Source organism: Trichosurus vulpecula, chromosome 8 (genome assembly GCF_011100635.1).
Source record: "Trichosurus vulpecula isolate mTriVul1 chromosome 8, mTriVul1.pri, whole genome shotgun sequence".
NCBI classification, from domain to species: Eukaryota; Metazoa; Chordata; class Mammalia; order Diprotodontia; family Phalangeridae; genus Trichosurus; species Trichosurus vulpecula.
The window spans coordinates 250,827,727-250,844,867 of NC_050580.1; the positions used below are offsets into that span (position 1 = coordinate 250,827,727).

The window sequence follows — 17,141 nt, forward strand, 5'->3', positions numbered from 1 at the left end:
GTATATACATATACATGTTAGAAAAAGTCCAGAGTGCAGCCCACAGAGAAATGAGGCATGGTAGGCCTGGGTGACCTCCTTAAATGGAAATTCTAGGAGGAACTATCCGATCAAAGGAAGAGGGGTGGGGATACTTCCAATGTGTGAATTCCAAGGCTAGAGTGAGTTCTGGGATGAAGAGGTTTCAAGGGTAGGGTAGAGAAAGTCCTGAGGGCAGCCTGGAGAGGAATAAGTAGTTTGATAGTGATATTAAAAGCTATTGGGATAAATGAGAATATCTGTTACATGCCCGTCCCTCTCACCTCTGATAAATACTGGATTAATGCTATAAACTTTTGTGCAGGAGGTGGTAAAAGATCTGAAATAAAGCTCAAATGTGCTGTGATGTTCAGGGATTTACTCCATTTCAGAAGGCGGATTCTGGGATAGTAGGCTGGCTGAGAAGATAGCTGTGGTTGGAAGTGACTGATGGCATCTCAGGAAACTTTTTTATCATCAGCAAGTCAACTCCAGATTCAGCAGTGAAACTTAAATAAAGGCAGTGAGCTCCTTAAAAGCAGGGACTGTCTTTTGTGTCTCCAGGGCTTAGCACAGTATCTGGCCTACAGTGGGATTTAATAAATGTTTAGTGACTGGCTGACTGACTGATTAAGCTCCATAAGATCAGGAATAATGTCTTAATTTTCTTTGCATCTGCATAGTTCACAATTCCAAAACTCAGGAAGCAGTTGTTGAAAGAATCAATGACTCTAAACTATGCAGGTATTCTGGCATATACAATTAAGTTATCGTATGTAAGTGCACGTATCTTTTACATATATTCACAATGTATACCTGGGAAATGAAACTCCATGACCTCTTCCTCTTCCATGGTGTTTCCACCATTCCTTATCCAGTCCAGCAACTATTAAATTGATGAGAATAGAAACTCTGCTCAGTTTTTGCCATAAAGGCTTAAAAGTAACTTCTTTCTCTCAATTTAATTGGTTTGCCCTTCAACAACCTCTTCCTTCAAATTCCCTTTACATTAATGTTTCTAATCAGCCTTTCCAAATGGAATTACAATTTGGACATTTCACTTTTTAATACATTCTCCTTTAAGGCTATTGGCCAGGTAATAGACTCTCCTTTTATCAGTAATAATCTACATGTGATTATCCGCTAGAATTCTGAGACACTTAAATTTTTATCATATCATATTCCAACTTCCTCTAATGTATTATTAGCAAAGAGACTAGGCCATTATAAAAGCTAAAAGTCACATTAAAAACCAGAATCAAGAAAGAGTCTAATCACGGGGAGTGCATAATTAAAGTGATATTATTGGTAAATTGGAATGATTCAACATGAAAACAGACTCAATTATATATTTATAATCTATTAAGAACAGGATAAATTTTACAACAGCCTTGAAAGCAGTTTCTCAAAACGCCGGACGTTGTGTTGATCCCAAGTTAAAATCCCTTGCCTTCTGGAATTTGGCATAAGTAGATTCGGATATTTCTGCTTCATTTTGACCATAGTTCATTGCGTATTCGAAGTCTTTAAAGCTGACATGTCCATCTGAGTCCTGATCTACCTCCCTGAAGAAAAGAAAAAAAGAGATTAAATTGGCTGATTAGAAAACTGTGCTTCAGGAGCACACGAGAGTATTTTCCTTTCGTTTGCAAAGTTGCATGGGTCTGAGGATCCAAGTATTTAAAGCATCATCTGGCCAACCCCTCCTGTTTTAGAGAGGAGGAAAGTGAAGGCCGCAGGGAAACTATTCCCCAAATTGAATATTTTCTCTCCCATCTCCAATCCCCTGATCACCTCTGCCTTGTGAACCCGAGCTTCCTCAAGGCTTGACTCGTGGGCCGCCTCCTAAGGAAAGCCTTCCTTGATGCTCCTAGCTGTTGGGATTCTCTTCCTCCTCAAATGTTCGTGTTTTTTTTTTTTTCTTTTCAGTGAACATACTGTATCCCTCAACCCACTGGAGTGTAATGGCTTGACGGCTGGGGCTATTGTTTTCTATATTATTTTTGCATCCAGTCCCTGGCATGAAGGGTTACCCGCATGTAGTAAATTCTCATTTCATCCTTACAACAACCCTGGGAAGTGGGCGTGTCTTCATTTTACAGGTAGGGAAACTGAGGCAGAGGGTGGTTAATAAATGACCGAATTGGATCGTTTAAGTGACATAGGAAGCAGGTAACAAGAGTCAGGGCTCAAAGGGAGGTCCTTCGTTACCAGATAACCCAAGTTCTTTGGACCACACCACACTGCCTCTTCTACAATGCCCACGAAACTAACGGCATCGAATGCAATAGGATAGATGTGTCTGCCCTCCGTGTGAGGCGTAAAGATCACTGAACTCATTCCGGAAGGTGCACGCAAAGTCATTCTCGGCATTTTATAGCTGCACCTTCTGTGTCATATGAAACCGTATCAACCGCTGGCTGGCCTTGATGTGGCGTTTTAAGGCTCATGAGGTGCTTTGTAAATGTTATCTCATTTTATCCTCACGATAGGAGGCAGGTGCTGCTACGATCCCTATTTTACAGTTGAGGATACCAAGGTTAAATGACCGGACCAGGGTCACACAGCTATTAAGTGTCTAAGGCTGCATTTGAACTCACGTCCTCCTGAGTCCAGTATTCTATTCACTGTGCTACCCATGAACAAAATAAGAAATAAAGCCTTGGGGGCACATGTGGCACTCCTACAAAAACCCTTTCTAATAAAATTCAATACATGACGGTGCCGAAGTGGAGAACGTTTATTGCCAAAGCCATCATCATATATACATATTTACTGAAAAAACCCAAGCTCACCCCAACCCCCGCAAACCTTTGCTTTTGCTTCTCCCCCTACCCCAGGAAGAGGGGCCTCTACCCCCCGACTCTCTGACCGAACCCCCTCACACACTGCCATCTCCTCGTAGGCAGGCGCCGTCTGATACCCCATCTTTGTGCCTGCGTGCGAGGGGCGCTGAACGGGGTGCCGCGGAAGCTCAGGAGTCAACCGGGCCGTTGTCCCTCAATGGGAATCTGACCCACAAAATCTCTGCCAAAGGAACGGTTCCGTCTGTGCTTAAAGGCGTCCGGGCAGGGGCTGATCCCGCTCTGGGACAGCTCAAACGCTTAGGAAGTCTCAACGAACTGCTGCGCCAGCCGGTTCCCTAGGGTTCTGGGGAAGGAGGAGGGGGTTCCACCTGCCATCTGTGCAGGTCCCCAAATCTCCAAAGGCAGGTACCCTGTTGTTTTGCTATTGGAACAAAGACCCTCGCCCTTGTAGGAATTGAAGAGCAAAAGGTGGATGGGCTACAGAAACAACACACGGAATCTTCAGTTCAAAAACCACAAACAACAAACCCGACCTTCAGTGACTGTTAATAACATCCAGAGGAGTGTATCTGAAAGGGTGTTTGATGACCAGTTGTCAAAAATCTCCTCTGAATTATTAAAACCTCATGTATCCTATATATATATATATATATATATATATATATATATATCTTACTGTTGAAAAAAGAGTATAAAAATAGCTTTAAAGATTGAAAGGACTTCATAAATATCCCAATTTTATCTTCATAACAACCCTCAGAGGTGGGTGTTCTTATTATCCTCCTTTCACACATGGGGAAACAGAGGCATATAAGTTAAGTGACTCACCCAGGATCATACTGCTTTAAAATAAGCACCTGCCGCTGCATTTGAACTTAGGTCTTTCTGACTTCAGGTCCAGCACCCTATCCCTGTGCCACCTGTCTGCCTAAGAGTAATACCTCGAGAAGACCCTTACATCTGAAATCACAAAAGGCTGTTAATGTTGAATTACCTGTAAAGCAAGCTTTTAAAATAACGAGTTCTAAAATAAACTTTCTGGAATATTTTGTTCAACAGTGTCCAAGTCTGTAATGGTCCTAGACAGTCTGATACCAATTTTTCACTGTTTTGAAATACAGAAAATCCCTACTTTTCTGTCCTAGACCAAACCCCAGTTGCAACGGGTTGGTCTAAAATGCCCGGCTATCTCCATAGCTTCATGTTACTTATTTGGCGAAAACATACAGAAGCATTTCATATTATGCAGAACTGAAAGCAGAACAATAAATCTTTTACTGGCTATTTGGTAATGATTGGTATCACACATTACTGTCTATGGAATACAAATTGCTCCTCTCATTAAATTATACAACTGAAGACTCCCAAGACTGCTGAAATATTCTTTCTTAAGGACGCGGTTTGGATGAACAGTACCTTTCCTCTTCTCGACTGGTATATTTGAACTGCACGTCTTACTGTGTGGTTTAAATGAACAATCAACAAAAGTGGCATTGAGGAGGAGCAGCTCCTGATAATTTCTGCTTTATTCATTTACTGAGATAACGGAATGGGGATGTATTTGCCTGATCTCAAAAATTTGCTTTCAGTAATTCTTCTATCATAATACTATATTATTTGTTGCTTACTTTCCTTGTTTTCTTTGCTAGTGTTCTCACTGCAGTAACATTTACACAGTATTAAGCAATATAACCAAGTACTTTTACAACGGAGGACAGGATTGAGAGACAATTTTTAATTTACAGATCAGTACCCATGTTTATCCAAATAATGCACAGAATAGGCTGTACTGCTGAATTTATGGAATTTTGGAATGTAGAAGGGTAAAATAGTTAATGTCTCATGACCTTTTTTTCCTCATCATATCACAGTGAACAAGGCTGGTAGTCAAGAGGAAAATGAAGCAAAAGTATGAGTTTCATAGCTGTAATTTTAAAAGGGAAGATATATTATTACATTTTTTTTTACTGCAGAAACTGCATTATTCTGAAGGAATATTCCATTGCACCAACACACAAATCATTCATGTGAGAGGACAGCAGATGGATCATGCGGGTAAAATTTTGCAGTGATTTGGGGAGAGAAATAAAATACCGTTAGGAAGGCAGGAGGTGGAACATAAAGCTTCATTGTTCTTTTCCACAGGATTCTACGCTGACAAGTGCTTCCTCTAGTTCTAATTGTATTCTCCCCAAAAAAAAGATTCGTTTCCAAAATTTTCAGGACACCATGCTGAGGCAGTTCGTAAATTGTAAATGTCTCCTATTGAGAATGATAATTACAGAAGAGTTTGATGAAGTTTGTCTGGTCCAGCCATTTATTGAGTGCCAGATAGGTAGAGAAACCCAGATTTGGAATTGTGATGAGGTGGAGAGAAGCTTTTGCCCTGAGGCAGCTACAGAGCGTAATGGATAGAGTGCTGGGCTTAGAGGCAGGGAGACCCGAGGCTGAGTCCTACCGCAGACATCTGTAAGCTCTGGGACCCCAAGGAAGCCACTTTCAGCCTCAGTCTCTTAAAATGGAAGGAAGGAAAGAATAGGCATTTATTAAACACTATGTGCGAGGCATCTCACTTGATCCTCATAATGACTCTCAGAAGGTGGTGCTATCATTATCTCTATTTCACATTTAAGGAAACTGAGGTAGATGGAGGTAGAGTGTCACAAGGCTAGTAAGTTTCCAAGGTTGGATTTGAACTCGGGAGTTCCTAACTCCAGGCATGGCACTCCATCCACCATGCCAGATAGTCGTCTCTAAACTGGGATAACAATAATAACTATTAAAACAACAAAAACATCTACCTCTCAGGGTTGTTGTGAGTATCAAACGAGATAATGTTTATAGCACAGTGCCTGGCACATGGCTGATGCTCAATAAATGCTTATTCCAACCACTTATCCATCCATCCATCCATCCATCCATCCATCCATCCATCCATCCATCCTTCCATCCATCCATCCATCCACCCATCCATCCATCCTTCCATCCATCCATCCATCCATCCATCCATCCATCCATCCATCCATCCATCCATCCATCTGTCCATTCATGTGAGATAATGTATGTAAAGCGCTTTGCAAACATTAAAGGCTATATAAAATGGCTTAAGAACATCAATAAAATCAGCACGTCATTCAACTAAAGCCCATCTACTCTCACTCCTTTCATGTTATGGAGGAGGAAGCCAAAGCCCCAACTGGTGAAACCCCTTTGTTCTGAGGTCATACACAGTTAGAGGCAGGAGGTCTCATCGGATGCTCTGGGGATTCCAGGATGCTTTGTACTATCCCACAATCTTTCTTCATGCCTCAGTCCCCTCCTCCAATCCCAGTGTCATCCAAAGCAAGAACACAAGTGCTGTGGCAATTCAGAGCAAATGAGGGAACCATAGTTGGATGGGATTAATTTTTTTAAAAAAGAAAGGAAAAAGGGAGGGGGTGCTTCTTGGAGGCAGATTTTGCACCAGGTTTGAAAGCTGGGACAGGCTGTAAGAGCTAGTGCTTAGATAGAACTTTACCCATGTCACCCATCGGCTCCTCACAACAATACTGGAAGGGGAATGCTGTTCTGACTCCCATGTTACGGATGAAGGAGCAGAGGATCACACAGTTAATAAGGCTGAATCTGAACTCAGATCTTCCTGATTCCAAGTCTGGCACTCTATCTACTTGTACCACCTTACTCTTTAACACAGCTAACATTCATTCAGCTCTTTATGGTTTGAAAAGAGCTTTACATAAGTTATCACACCTATCTTCACAATAACCCAGTGAGGCAGGTGTTATTACCTCCCCAGCCCCTTTACAGATGAGAAAACTGAGATTGGGAGAAGGTAAGCAACTTGCCCAGGGTAACGCAGCTAGTAAGGTTCTGCAGCTGGATTGGAAATTAGGTGTTTCTGATTCCAGAAAGTATATCCATTGTACCCCCTAAGAGCCAGGTGTGACAGACACGGATTTGCACTATGGGGAGAAGAGGCCATTCCTAAATGCTTTGGAATAAATGGATTCTGAGCCCCCTCAGTTCTAGTGTCTTCCCTCTGCAGATTAATTAGGAAGATCTGAGGGGCAGCTAGGTGGTGCAGTGGGTAGAAATTGGGCTTGGAATTGGGAAGACATTCATCTTTCTGAGTTCAAATCTGACCTTGGACACTTCCTAGCTGTGCAACCCTGGGCAAGGCACTTAATCTTGTTTGCCTCAGTTTCCTCATCTGTAAAATGAGATGGAGAAGGAAATAGCAAACCACCCCAGTATCTCTGCTGAGAAAACCCCAAATGGGGATCTCAAAGAGTCAGAAATGACTGAAAAACAACTGAACGCTAGCAGCCGCCGGAAGACCTGAATTCAAATTCTGCCTTTGGTACTTATTAGCTGTGTGACAATGCACATGTCAGTTAATCTTTCCCCACCTAAGGGTCTTCTTCCATAAAAGGGGGACAATAACACCTAGTATAACTACCTCACAGGGTTATTATGAGTCTCAAATGAAATGAAGTCCGTAAAGTGCTTTGCAAAACCCTGAAGCACTACGTAAATGTTAGCTCTTATAATTACCTAGGTGAACAAGGTGCTACTTGGAGATTAAAACATAAATTGAATATATGACCCCCAACCCTTGAGGAATATACATAACCAACTTGGAAGTAAGGCTGAGCATACACCCAAGGGAACTTATCAATACTTCAACGAATCTGTCATCTCATGTTTGTACATGTTCCCTCTACCCTCCCACGCCCCTCACCCTTGGCGACTTTTGTCCACATTCTTCCACAGGTACTCTACAAAGGATCCACTCAAAGTTTTGGAAGCTTCCAACTTGGGGTTTTTGTTTTTTACAATTAGCACCTGAGGGAAGGGAAGGAAGGAAAGGGAGAAGGGAAGGAAGAAGGGAAGGAGAGGGAATGGAGGAGGAGGGGGGAGGAGAGAAGAGGGGAGGGGAGGAAATGGAAGAGGAGGGGGGGAGAGGAGAGGAGGGGAGGGGAAGAGAGAGGAAGGACAAAGTGAATACGCATTTACATACTACGTGCCAGCCACCGTGCCAAGTGCTTTTAAAATATCTCATTTAATCCTCACGACCACCCTGGGAGGGGGTGTGTGCTACCATTACCATTCCTGTTTTATAGATGAGGAAACTGAGGCATATGGAAGTTAAGTCACTTGCCCAGGGTCACACTGTATTGTCTGAGGGCACATTTGAACTCAGATCTTCTTGAAGGAAATGGCAAACCATTCCAGTATCTTTGGCAAGACAATCCTGAATGGGGTCACAAAGAGTCATTAGATCGAAAATGACTGAAAACTTACTGATTCTAGGCCTAGTGGTAAGATTCAAATAAAGTAACGACCACGGAACCCAGCTGGGGCACTGCCACAGCCGTTGACCTAGCACGTGCAGGCCCTGCCCGCGCTAATAACCAGTTAGCCAAACTCAACCTAAAATTAGGTACCCGAACCGGTGCGAACTGGCTGAATGTCACCACTGCCTAGGCCTAGTGCTTTATCTACTGTGCCATCTACCACTCCTCACTCATGCTGCATCATTAGCTCACCTCCGTGAAATTATAAAACCTCAGAATAGAAAGGACTCCAGATGCTATCTAATCTGACCCCCTACTCTAACCAGCACTCCCAAATGGTTATCAGGCCTTTGCTTGAACAACGTCAGTTACAGGGACCTCATTAAGCAGCCAATTTCATTTATTGACAAATACAAGATTACAGCATGGGCCAAACATAAAAGTTCTTAGGTGGTATTAAAAGGAATGATCAGAATGGTTTTCAGGAAAGAGAAACATGAAGTGGGTTTTATGAGACAGTTGTGGCAACTGATGGAAGGCTCTGAACACTAGGTTGAGATTAGATTTGAAAATGTAGGCAACCTAGAACCAATGTAAATAGCTAAATGAATGTGAACTGCATTTGTAATACAATCCAAGAAGGATTTCCTCCAATGGCATGATTGGTATTCTAGCAACTCCTCATTTGTGTAACTTATTTCAGAACTTTCAAAGTGCTTATCAGAGATTATAGAGAGAACTTCAAACAGATCCAGCTCTAATTCTTTCAACTAGATTCTGACAGTTGTGAAATCTATTAAAATACTAACATTTTCCAATTCATTGTATTAAAACCTGCTTATAAAAAGCCTATCACCAAGATAAACCTGGAGATGTATTCTCCTTTTAGTCTGATTTCAATAAGAAGGAATATGCCATTTCTTTTTCTAATTAAGCATTAACTTAAATAGTTAAGGCTAAGTGTGAATTGTAGAGATAGTTCTATAAGCCAGTGTTATACTGTGTGAATCTTTTATTAAGCCAGGTCACACTGCTTCTCGAACAGTCTGAAGGAAAACACTAACTGATAAAGAAGTCACACCAGGTTCATTTTATTGTATAAGTAACAAATATTTCTTGCATGGAAAATTTCTATCCAAAAACAGAAAGATGCTACAAATTGTCCTGACCATCGTTATTTTTTAGAAAATATACTCGTAAAACGATGATTTTGAAAGCATGTAGTAGTAGTTTCACAGTGCCCAAAATGTTCAGATAATTCAAGGCCAAACCTTGGATTTTCCTTACATCACTGGAAAGCTTGGAGGAGTGACTACTTCTTCTTTTCTGAAGTTTTCAAATATTTGGCCTTATGCTTCAGATTTCATGCTGTGCCTACACAACTAAAGTGAAACTGAGGGTTGTGGCAATTGGTTAGATGATTCTGATTAAACTTACATTTCACTAAAATAATTCACATAAGGGTAGTTTGGAAAAACAAAACAAAATATGAATTATTTCTGAAGTAGCCCAGTCAATAATATTCTTTGGCTGAATTACACAGGTAATTCCTCAATACTCTACTGGTGACTTTTTTTTCAATTTAAATTAATTTTTTTTCTCCATTACAAGTAAACAAAATTTTTTAACATTAAAAAAATTTGAGTTCCAAATTCTCTCCTTCCTTCCCTTCTCTCCCTCTCTTTGAGAAGGCAAGCAATTTGACATAGATTATATATGGGCAGTCATGTAAAGCATTTCCATATTAGCCATGTTACAAAAGAAAATGCAGGCCAAAAAACTCAATAATAAAGTAGGATAAGTATGCTCTGAACGGCATTCAGACTCCATTAGTTCCTTCTCTGGTGGTGGATAGCATTTTTCATCACAAGTCCTTCAGAACTGTCTTGGATTATTGTACTGCTGAGAATAGCTAAGTCATTCACAGCTGGTCATTGTACAGTATTGCTGTTACTGTGTACATTGTTCCCCTGGTTCTGATCTTTTCACTTTGTATCAGTTCACATAAGTCATCTCGCGTTTTTCTGAAAGTGTCCTGCTCATCATTTCTTATAGCACAATAGTATTCCATTAGAATCACATACCACAACTTGTTCAGCCAGTTCCCAAATGATGGGCATTCCCTCAATTTTTAATTCTTTGCCACCACAAAAGGGGCTGCTATAAGTATTTTTGTACAAATAGGTCCTTTTCCTTTGATCTCTTTGGGATACAGACCTAGTAGCGGTGTTGCTGAGTCAAATGGTATGTACAGTCTGATAGCTCTTTGGGCATAGTTCCAGACTGCTCTCTAGAATGGTTAGATCCTTTCACAATGTCAACAACAGTGCATTTAGTATCTTTATTTTTCCACATGCTCTCCAACACTTGTCATTTTCTTTTTCTGTCATGTTAGCCAATCAGAGATGGAACCTCAGAGTTATTTTAATTTGCATTTCTCCAATAGTAATTTAGAGCATATTTTCCTAAGTTAGTTTTGATTTCTTCTTCTGAAAATTGCCTGTTTGTATCTTTTGACCATTTTTCAATTGGGAAATGGTACATATTCATATAAATTTAACTCAATTCTTTGTATATTTGAGAAATGAGGCTTTTATCAGAGTAATGCTGTAAATTTTATCCCCAGTTTCCTTTGAATCTTGGCTGTATTAGTTTTATTTGTGCAACCTCTTTTTAATTTAAGGTAACCAAAATGATCCATTTTACATCCTGTATTGCTCTCTATCTTTTGTTTGGTCATAAATTCTTCCCTTATCCATAACTCTAACAAGTAAAATATTTTATGCTCCCCTAACTGACTTATATCACTATGTCTAAATTGTGTACTCATTTTGACCTTATCTTGGTATATGGTGTGAGATGTTGGTCTATACTTAGTTTCTGCCAAACTGCTTTCCAGTTGTCTCAGTAATTTTTGTCAGATAGTGATTTGCTGGCCCAAGATCTTAGATCTTTGGGTTTGTCAAACACTGGATTACTATGGCCATTTACTACTATGTATTGTGTGCCTAATCTATTCCACTAATCCACCACTCTTATTTCTCAGCCAGTACCATATTGTTTTCATGATTATCACTTTGTAGTATAGTTTGAGAGCTGATACTGCTAAACCACTTTCCTTCACATTTTTTCATTGATTTGCTTGATATTCTTGACCTTTTGTTCTTCCAGGTGAATTTTATTATTTTTTTTAGCTCTATAAAATAATTTTTGGTAATTTGGTTTGTATGGCACTGAACATGTAAATTAATTTAGGTAGAATTGTCATTTTTTTACATTGGCTCAGCCTACCCATGAGCAATTAATATTTCTTCAATTGTTTACATCTGACTTTATTTGTGTAAGAAGCATTTTATAATTTTGTTCATATAGTTCCTGGGTATGTCTTGGCAGGAGACTCCCAAGTATTTTAAGTTGTCTGCAGTTATTTTTTTTAGACATAGATAGCTTTTATTTTTTATTATTTCTTTTTGTTTTTTAATTATTTTTATTAGTTTATTTATTTTTTAGTTTTAAACATTTAAATCCATAAGTTTAAAATTTTCTCCCCCTCCCTCTTCTCACCCTCCCAAAGACAGCATGCAATCTGATACAGGCTCTACATATACATTCCTATTAAACACATTTTCACATTATTCATGTTGTATTGAAGAATTTTAATGAATGGGAGAAACCATGAGAAAGAAAAACAAAACAAAACAAAATAAAACAAAAAAAGAAAATAGTCTGCTTCACTCTGCATTCAGACTCCATAGTTCTTTCTCTAGGTGTGGATGGCATTTTCCATGAGTCCCTCAGAATTGTTTTAGGTCCTTGCATTGCTGAGAAAGGCTAAGTCTATCAAAATCAGTCATCGCACGCTGTGGCTGTTACTGTGTACAATGTTCTCCTGGTTTTTCTCTCTTCACTCAGCATCAGTTCTTTCAAGTCTTTCTAGGTTTTTCTGAAGTCCATCTGCTCATCATTTCTTATAGAACAATAGTATTCCATTACATTCATATACCACAACTTGGTCAGCCATTCCCCAATTGATGGGTATCCCCTCAACTTCCAGTTCTTGGCCACCACAAAGAGAGCTGCTATAAATATTTTTGTACATGTGGGCAGATGTAGCTTTTAACAGATTACAAAGACACGATCAGGATTGGATGCCAGTTGAATCCCTCTGCAATAAGGCAGGGGGAAGGGAGTGAGAAATGCCAATTCTTCAGTTCCTCAGTGTCTTTTTTTCCCCTCAGCTTTCTTGCTGTTGGTGCAAGCACCTATGATAATAAACAGAGTCTTACACCTTACTACTTGTTCCTTTCATTGTCACCTTTCATGGTCTCCCTTGGAGGACTAAGTCTAAGGAAGGAAGTTGGCAGATGCCACCATCCTGCTTCTACTGTTGAAGGAGAAATGAACCCAGGGATGTAGAAATCCCAAACCAAAGTTCCCAAGGCAAGGCCACCTGGAATGAATTCGCAGACCCAAGCATTCTTTAAGTCAAGGAGGCAAAGATTTATTACTCTTTATGTAAATAAAATGTGCAAGAGTTCTTAGAGAACCTGCAACCATAAAGGGAAAGTTTAAGTACAAGATTTAGGGATGAAACTTGTCAATTAGGTGTTTTGGGGTGGGATCAAGGAGTGGTCGAGGCGTGATTAGGGGGTTGGTCAGTTCTTAAAGGAACATGCACTTTTTGTATCTACTGAGCAAGTATCTTACCCAGAGTTCACTGGGAAATAGTACAGAGCTTGGCTACCGGGAGTGTGGTTTTGCCTGTGAAATGTCACTAAGTCATCAAAAGTTCACGGCTGACTGGGAATATCCAGGTGGATTCTATCACATGTTTTGTTAGACAGGATTGATGTAAGGGAGTCTGCAGTTATTTCAAATTGAATTTCTCTTTCTATCTCTTCCTACTGGACATTATTGGTAATATAAAGAAATGCTGATTATTTATCTGAGTCTATTTTATATCCTGCAACTGAAGTGACTTTTAACACCTGGTCACGTCCACATCCTGGATGCAGAGGAGCCAACACTACAGATTTTTAGACGGTATGTGTGGTTCGTGGTGTGTGTAGATGGATGTATCTAGGTACCCTGCTGACTGTTGGGGTTATTTCTAAACAATAAACTTACTGACATTTTTTATTCTGAGATACCATGACAACCACACAGAGCTCTGAAAGTTGATACTGCGGATGATAGCTTCAACTGGAACATGAAGAGTTGAAATGCAACAGTGGGGCAGAGGTTTAAATTAGGAAAATTTTCATGAGTTGGAGATGGTGAAGGAGGGAAAAGGGGGAGGGGAACTCTCTCTTTTCCCTATTCCCCTCCCTCACCATTTTTTGAATGTGAGGGGAAATATTTAAACCTAAGTCAACACCCGCCATTGTATTAGAGCCAAAACTGTCATACTGAACAAACAGTGAGAGAAAAAATTACACTTTATGGAGGGAGCGCCTGCCGGGGATGAAATGACCCACCAATTGAAGTTGTAAGGCTGACAGTTTCTCCAACAAGCTGCCTTCTCTTCTGATTAACCAGCTCTAGTCTAGCCCTTTCTTCTTGTACTGCTTCCTTCTTTGTCGATGAGAAACTCCTGCAGGGTTCCACAGTAATCGAGTTGGTAATGCGTATATTAATTTCACTCCTTTAAACACACCAATGTTAAGAAAAGCTACTCACACACTCAAGTAAACACAGGAAAGATCTTCAGACAATTTCGATTCCTTTTTAGATGACTGTATGACTTAACGTTGATGCATGACTTGTAGTGGAAAGTTTATTTTGAGAGATGAAGCCCTCAAGGAGGCATTTAAATTGTCATCAGCATAGCATGTCACATCATACTATCATTCAGGTATAAAGGATCTTACCACTTGGAAAAGGCTGGAGTGTTCTATTTGGAAAATTATTTTTAGAGCAGGTTTGAAACTAAATATTGCCTTCAAAAGGAATCTTGAAGTGTTAGTTTTAAGAAAACAGAAATGTCATTTAACAAGGATAAGAATAGGAACCCTCTTCTTTCTTCCTCTCTCTTTTTTAAAGACCCTATTTCATTTAATCTCATTTATTCTGCCAATAGCAAATAGTGTGATTAGACTGAGTTCCTTCGAGGAAGAGATCATCTATTCCCTAATATAAAAAAGTACAATTTTTGGTTGAAAAGATAAAGCAATTTGATCCACTGTTACTATAAAATATGCACTGAGTCTTTTTTAAATCATGTTAACTCTCTATCTCATGTCTTTTCAGAGTTTACCTTATTATTTATTTCTGTGCCTATCTTACCTAGCCAGACTAGACTGGAAGCCCCCTGAAGGCAGGAACTATGTCTCACTTATTTTTGATGCGGTCCTGTACATTACTAGGTGCTTTACATGGGTGTGTCTAGCTCTCCATTCACTGTTCCTGATCACTAGTGAAATAGGAACAACCCCAGACAAAAGAGATTAACATTCAAAATGATTCAATAATTCGATCTAACAGTTAAAACAGAAAAGTGAAAAATGTTTTACTTAACAAAAACGTGGAACTCAAGAAAGAGGGCACCAAGATGGAATGATAGCATGGTCAATAAGCATTTTGTTATACAGAAACAACTTAGTAAATGTTTTCTACGTGCTGTGCCATATTATTTATTCTGTGGCTTCGGAAGACAATGAAAATCTGGATAAACAAGGAGATAAATGAAAAATAGCACTTTTGCCTCTGGTTTCAGCTTCCTTCATCATTAAACACTTTACCAGAATAAAATAACGGGCTAGATGGATTGTCACATCAAATTATTTCCTCAGTTGCACTCCTTGATAGAGGAATTAGTAAGTGGGAAAATAATAAAAATTCAGGCAGCCTTAATAAGAAATCAAATGCCATGGTAATCAGTCCCTGAAAAACTGAGAGAGGACTTGCCAAAATTTGAACTGTGTGAGCTGTCCTTTGTGTCTGAAAGTAGTTAAAATGCAATTTTGAGTTTTATCTGATAAAACGGTAATGTGAACCCTTGTGCCAACCATTCAGGGGCTGGTTTTAGGAACAGCAATCTCTATTCATGCTTTGAAAAGGCTTATTGCTATAGGTGACAAAGCAATTTAAGCCTTTATCCTACTAAATCATCTAAGTTTTCTTTCTTGTATGTAACTGACAAGTCTGGGTAAATAGTCTTGTTCAGACTTTGCCATAAGATGATCAAGACAATCTAATTTTATATGATGACCTTGAACCAATCTCAAAAGGACCTGTATGCTGCATTTCTAGTCTATTTTATTCCATACTTCTCACTGCACCACCCCTCTCCTCTTTCCCCCAAACCAAACTTGTCGAACGATAAAGATATTGTTTAAGGAGGCCGTGTGGATGAGTGAAAAGAACCAGACTTGACAGTTGGTAAAGACCCAAGTGCTGGCCCTGCTGTGACCATTAACTAGTTACCTGGCCTTTAGTATTTCACCCCTTCAGGCCTCAGTTTCCTCATCTGTAAAGCGAGAGTTGGACGAGGTGATCTTTTTGGTCTCTTCTAGCCTTAACATTCTCAGATTCTAAAGTAGATTTTCATTATCCCCATCATTAACATGAATAAAGCATTCTGAAACACTCCCATTAGCCGAGTTACTCTCTAAAATGTAGTTCAAGTCTTTAACCAAAAGGACAGTTGTAAAGAACTATAAACATATTTAAACACAAATGAGGAGAAATAGTTCTGCCTTCAACACTGTGATCACTAAATGGAGATAAAGCCATTTCTATTTCAAATATATAATCACTTCAACAGAGATATCTAGTATCATCTTGAACTTGATTATGAGATAAAAGAAATGGGACAGAGATGGTAATCATTTAATTCCTTAAGAACTGCTATTCTGAAGAGCTTTTCACTCTATGCTCAATAGATTTCTAGCAGGTTATGATCCGGCTAGAAAGAAAGCATAATGATGAGGAAAATTATGTTTTTCAATAACACAGGCTTTTACAGCAGCAAGTCCTTCCACAAAGGAGGCAATAAAACGAACTCTGACCACTTTAACAGATGGTATAATGGCTGAGCTCACAGATGCAGCCTTTTTGAAAGTACCAAGTTCATATCCTTTGACTGAGGGTTCGGAAGCAAGCCGAACTTTCAAGCATAATGTAGGAGAGATTATGTGTGGCCATACGAGCAAGCTGAGTGTTCCTTGGGTTCATGCGCTCGGGAAGATGGGCTGGAGTAATGACATTTAATGAGTTTCACTTTGCTAATGCAACAAATAGAGGAGGAGTTGAAATGTGAACTACAAGCATCGAACCATTTCCAATACACTGCTCATAAAAAGGGACTAACTACCCTATGTGGTAGGAAAGGAGACGGGAAGGTATGCTTTCTTGAGTCTCAGAAGACATTCACTGGAGACTGACAGTTGTTTCCCATTGTATGTTCAATGTGGAATATTTCTTCAAGAACATAATAAAATTACATAAGAACCTAAAACCTAAAACTACATAAATCCTAAATAAATTAGGTTAAAGAAAAGTAAAGAATTCAATTTTTGAAGGATTTTTTTCTCTATCACCTTCTAGGACGACATAATGTTTTGCTTGCTATTAAATATTCAAATGAATCCATAGTTTCTCCATTCACAAATTCCCTACAGCAAGCCGGATCACCACCATTCATGCCTGCCCACTCAGTGTTGTTCTCAACTGTATTCTCCCAAGTTTGTTACTGGAGATCCACCCTATATGCTGAAGGAATTTCTAGCCTTTTTTTGATGCCACAATGGTACCAGGGGAGTCTCTGGCACTTCTTGTCATCTTTCACTCTTGACATGTGACCAGACCATCTTTTCTTCCTATTATAACATTTCCTGGTGACATCCATTACTCCAGTTCTTCTATGGAATTCTCCATTGGTTATATGTTTCAGCCTTCTTATCTCTACCATGCACCTTTCCATTGCCCTCTAGGTGATACGCATTTTTAGTTCTTTATAGAAAGTGATGTTCTTTCCTAATAATAGTCGAGTCTACTACTTCCAAACAAAACTTTGAGT

At 39.5% G+C, this 17,141-nt stretch overlaps 1 protein-coding gene across 2 annotated transcripts in view; it reads right to left on the reverse strand.

The window, feature by feature from the left end:
* Positions 1–1,302: 1,302 nt before the first annotated feature.
* The window catches only part of EFCAB11 (EF-hand calcium binding domain 11), a 172,059-nt gene continuing 156,220 nt past the window's right edge, over positions 1,303–17,141 (reverse strand). Inside the window, exon 6 of one of the 2 annotated variants that reach the window (XM_036735947.1) lies at positions 1,303–1,583. In XM_036735947.1, coding sequence (XP_036591842.1) covers positions 1,424–1,583 — 160 coding nt within the window. In that variant the 3' untranslated portion in view covers positions 1,303–1,423. The remainder of the gene's footprint in view (positions 1,584–17,141) is intronic. The other variant, XM_036735948.1, reaches the window with a different exon arrangement.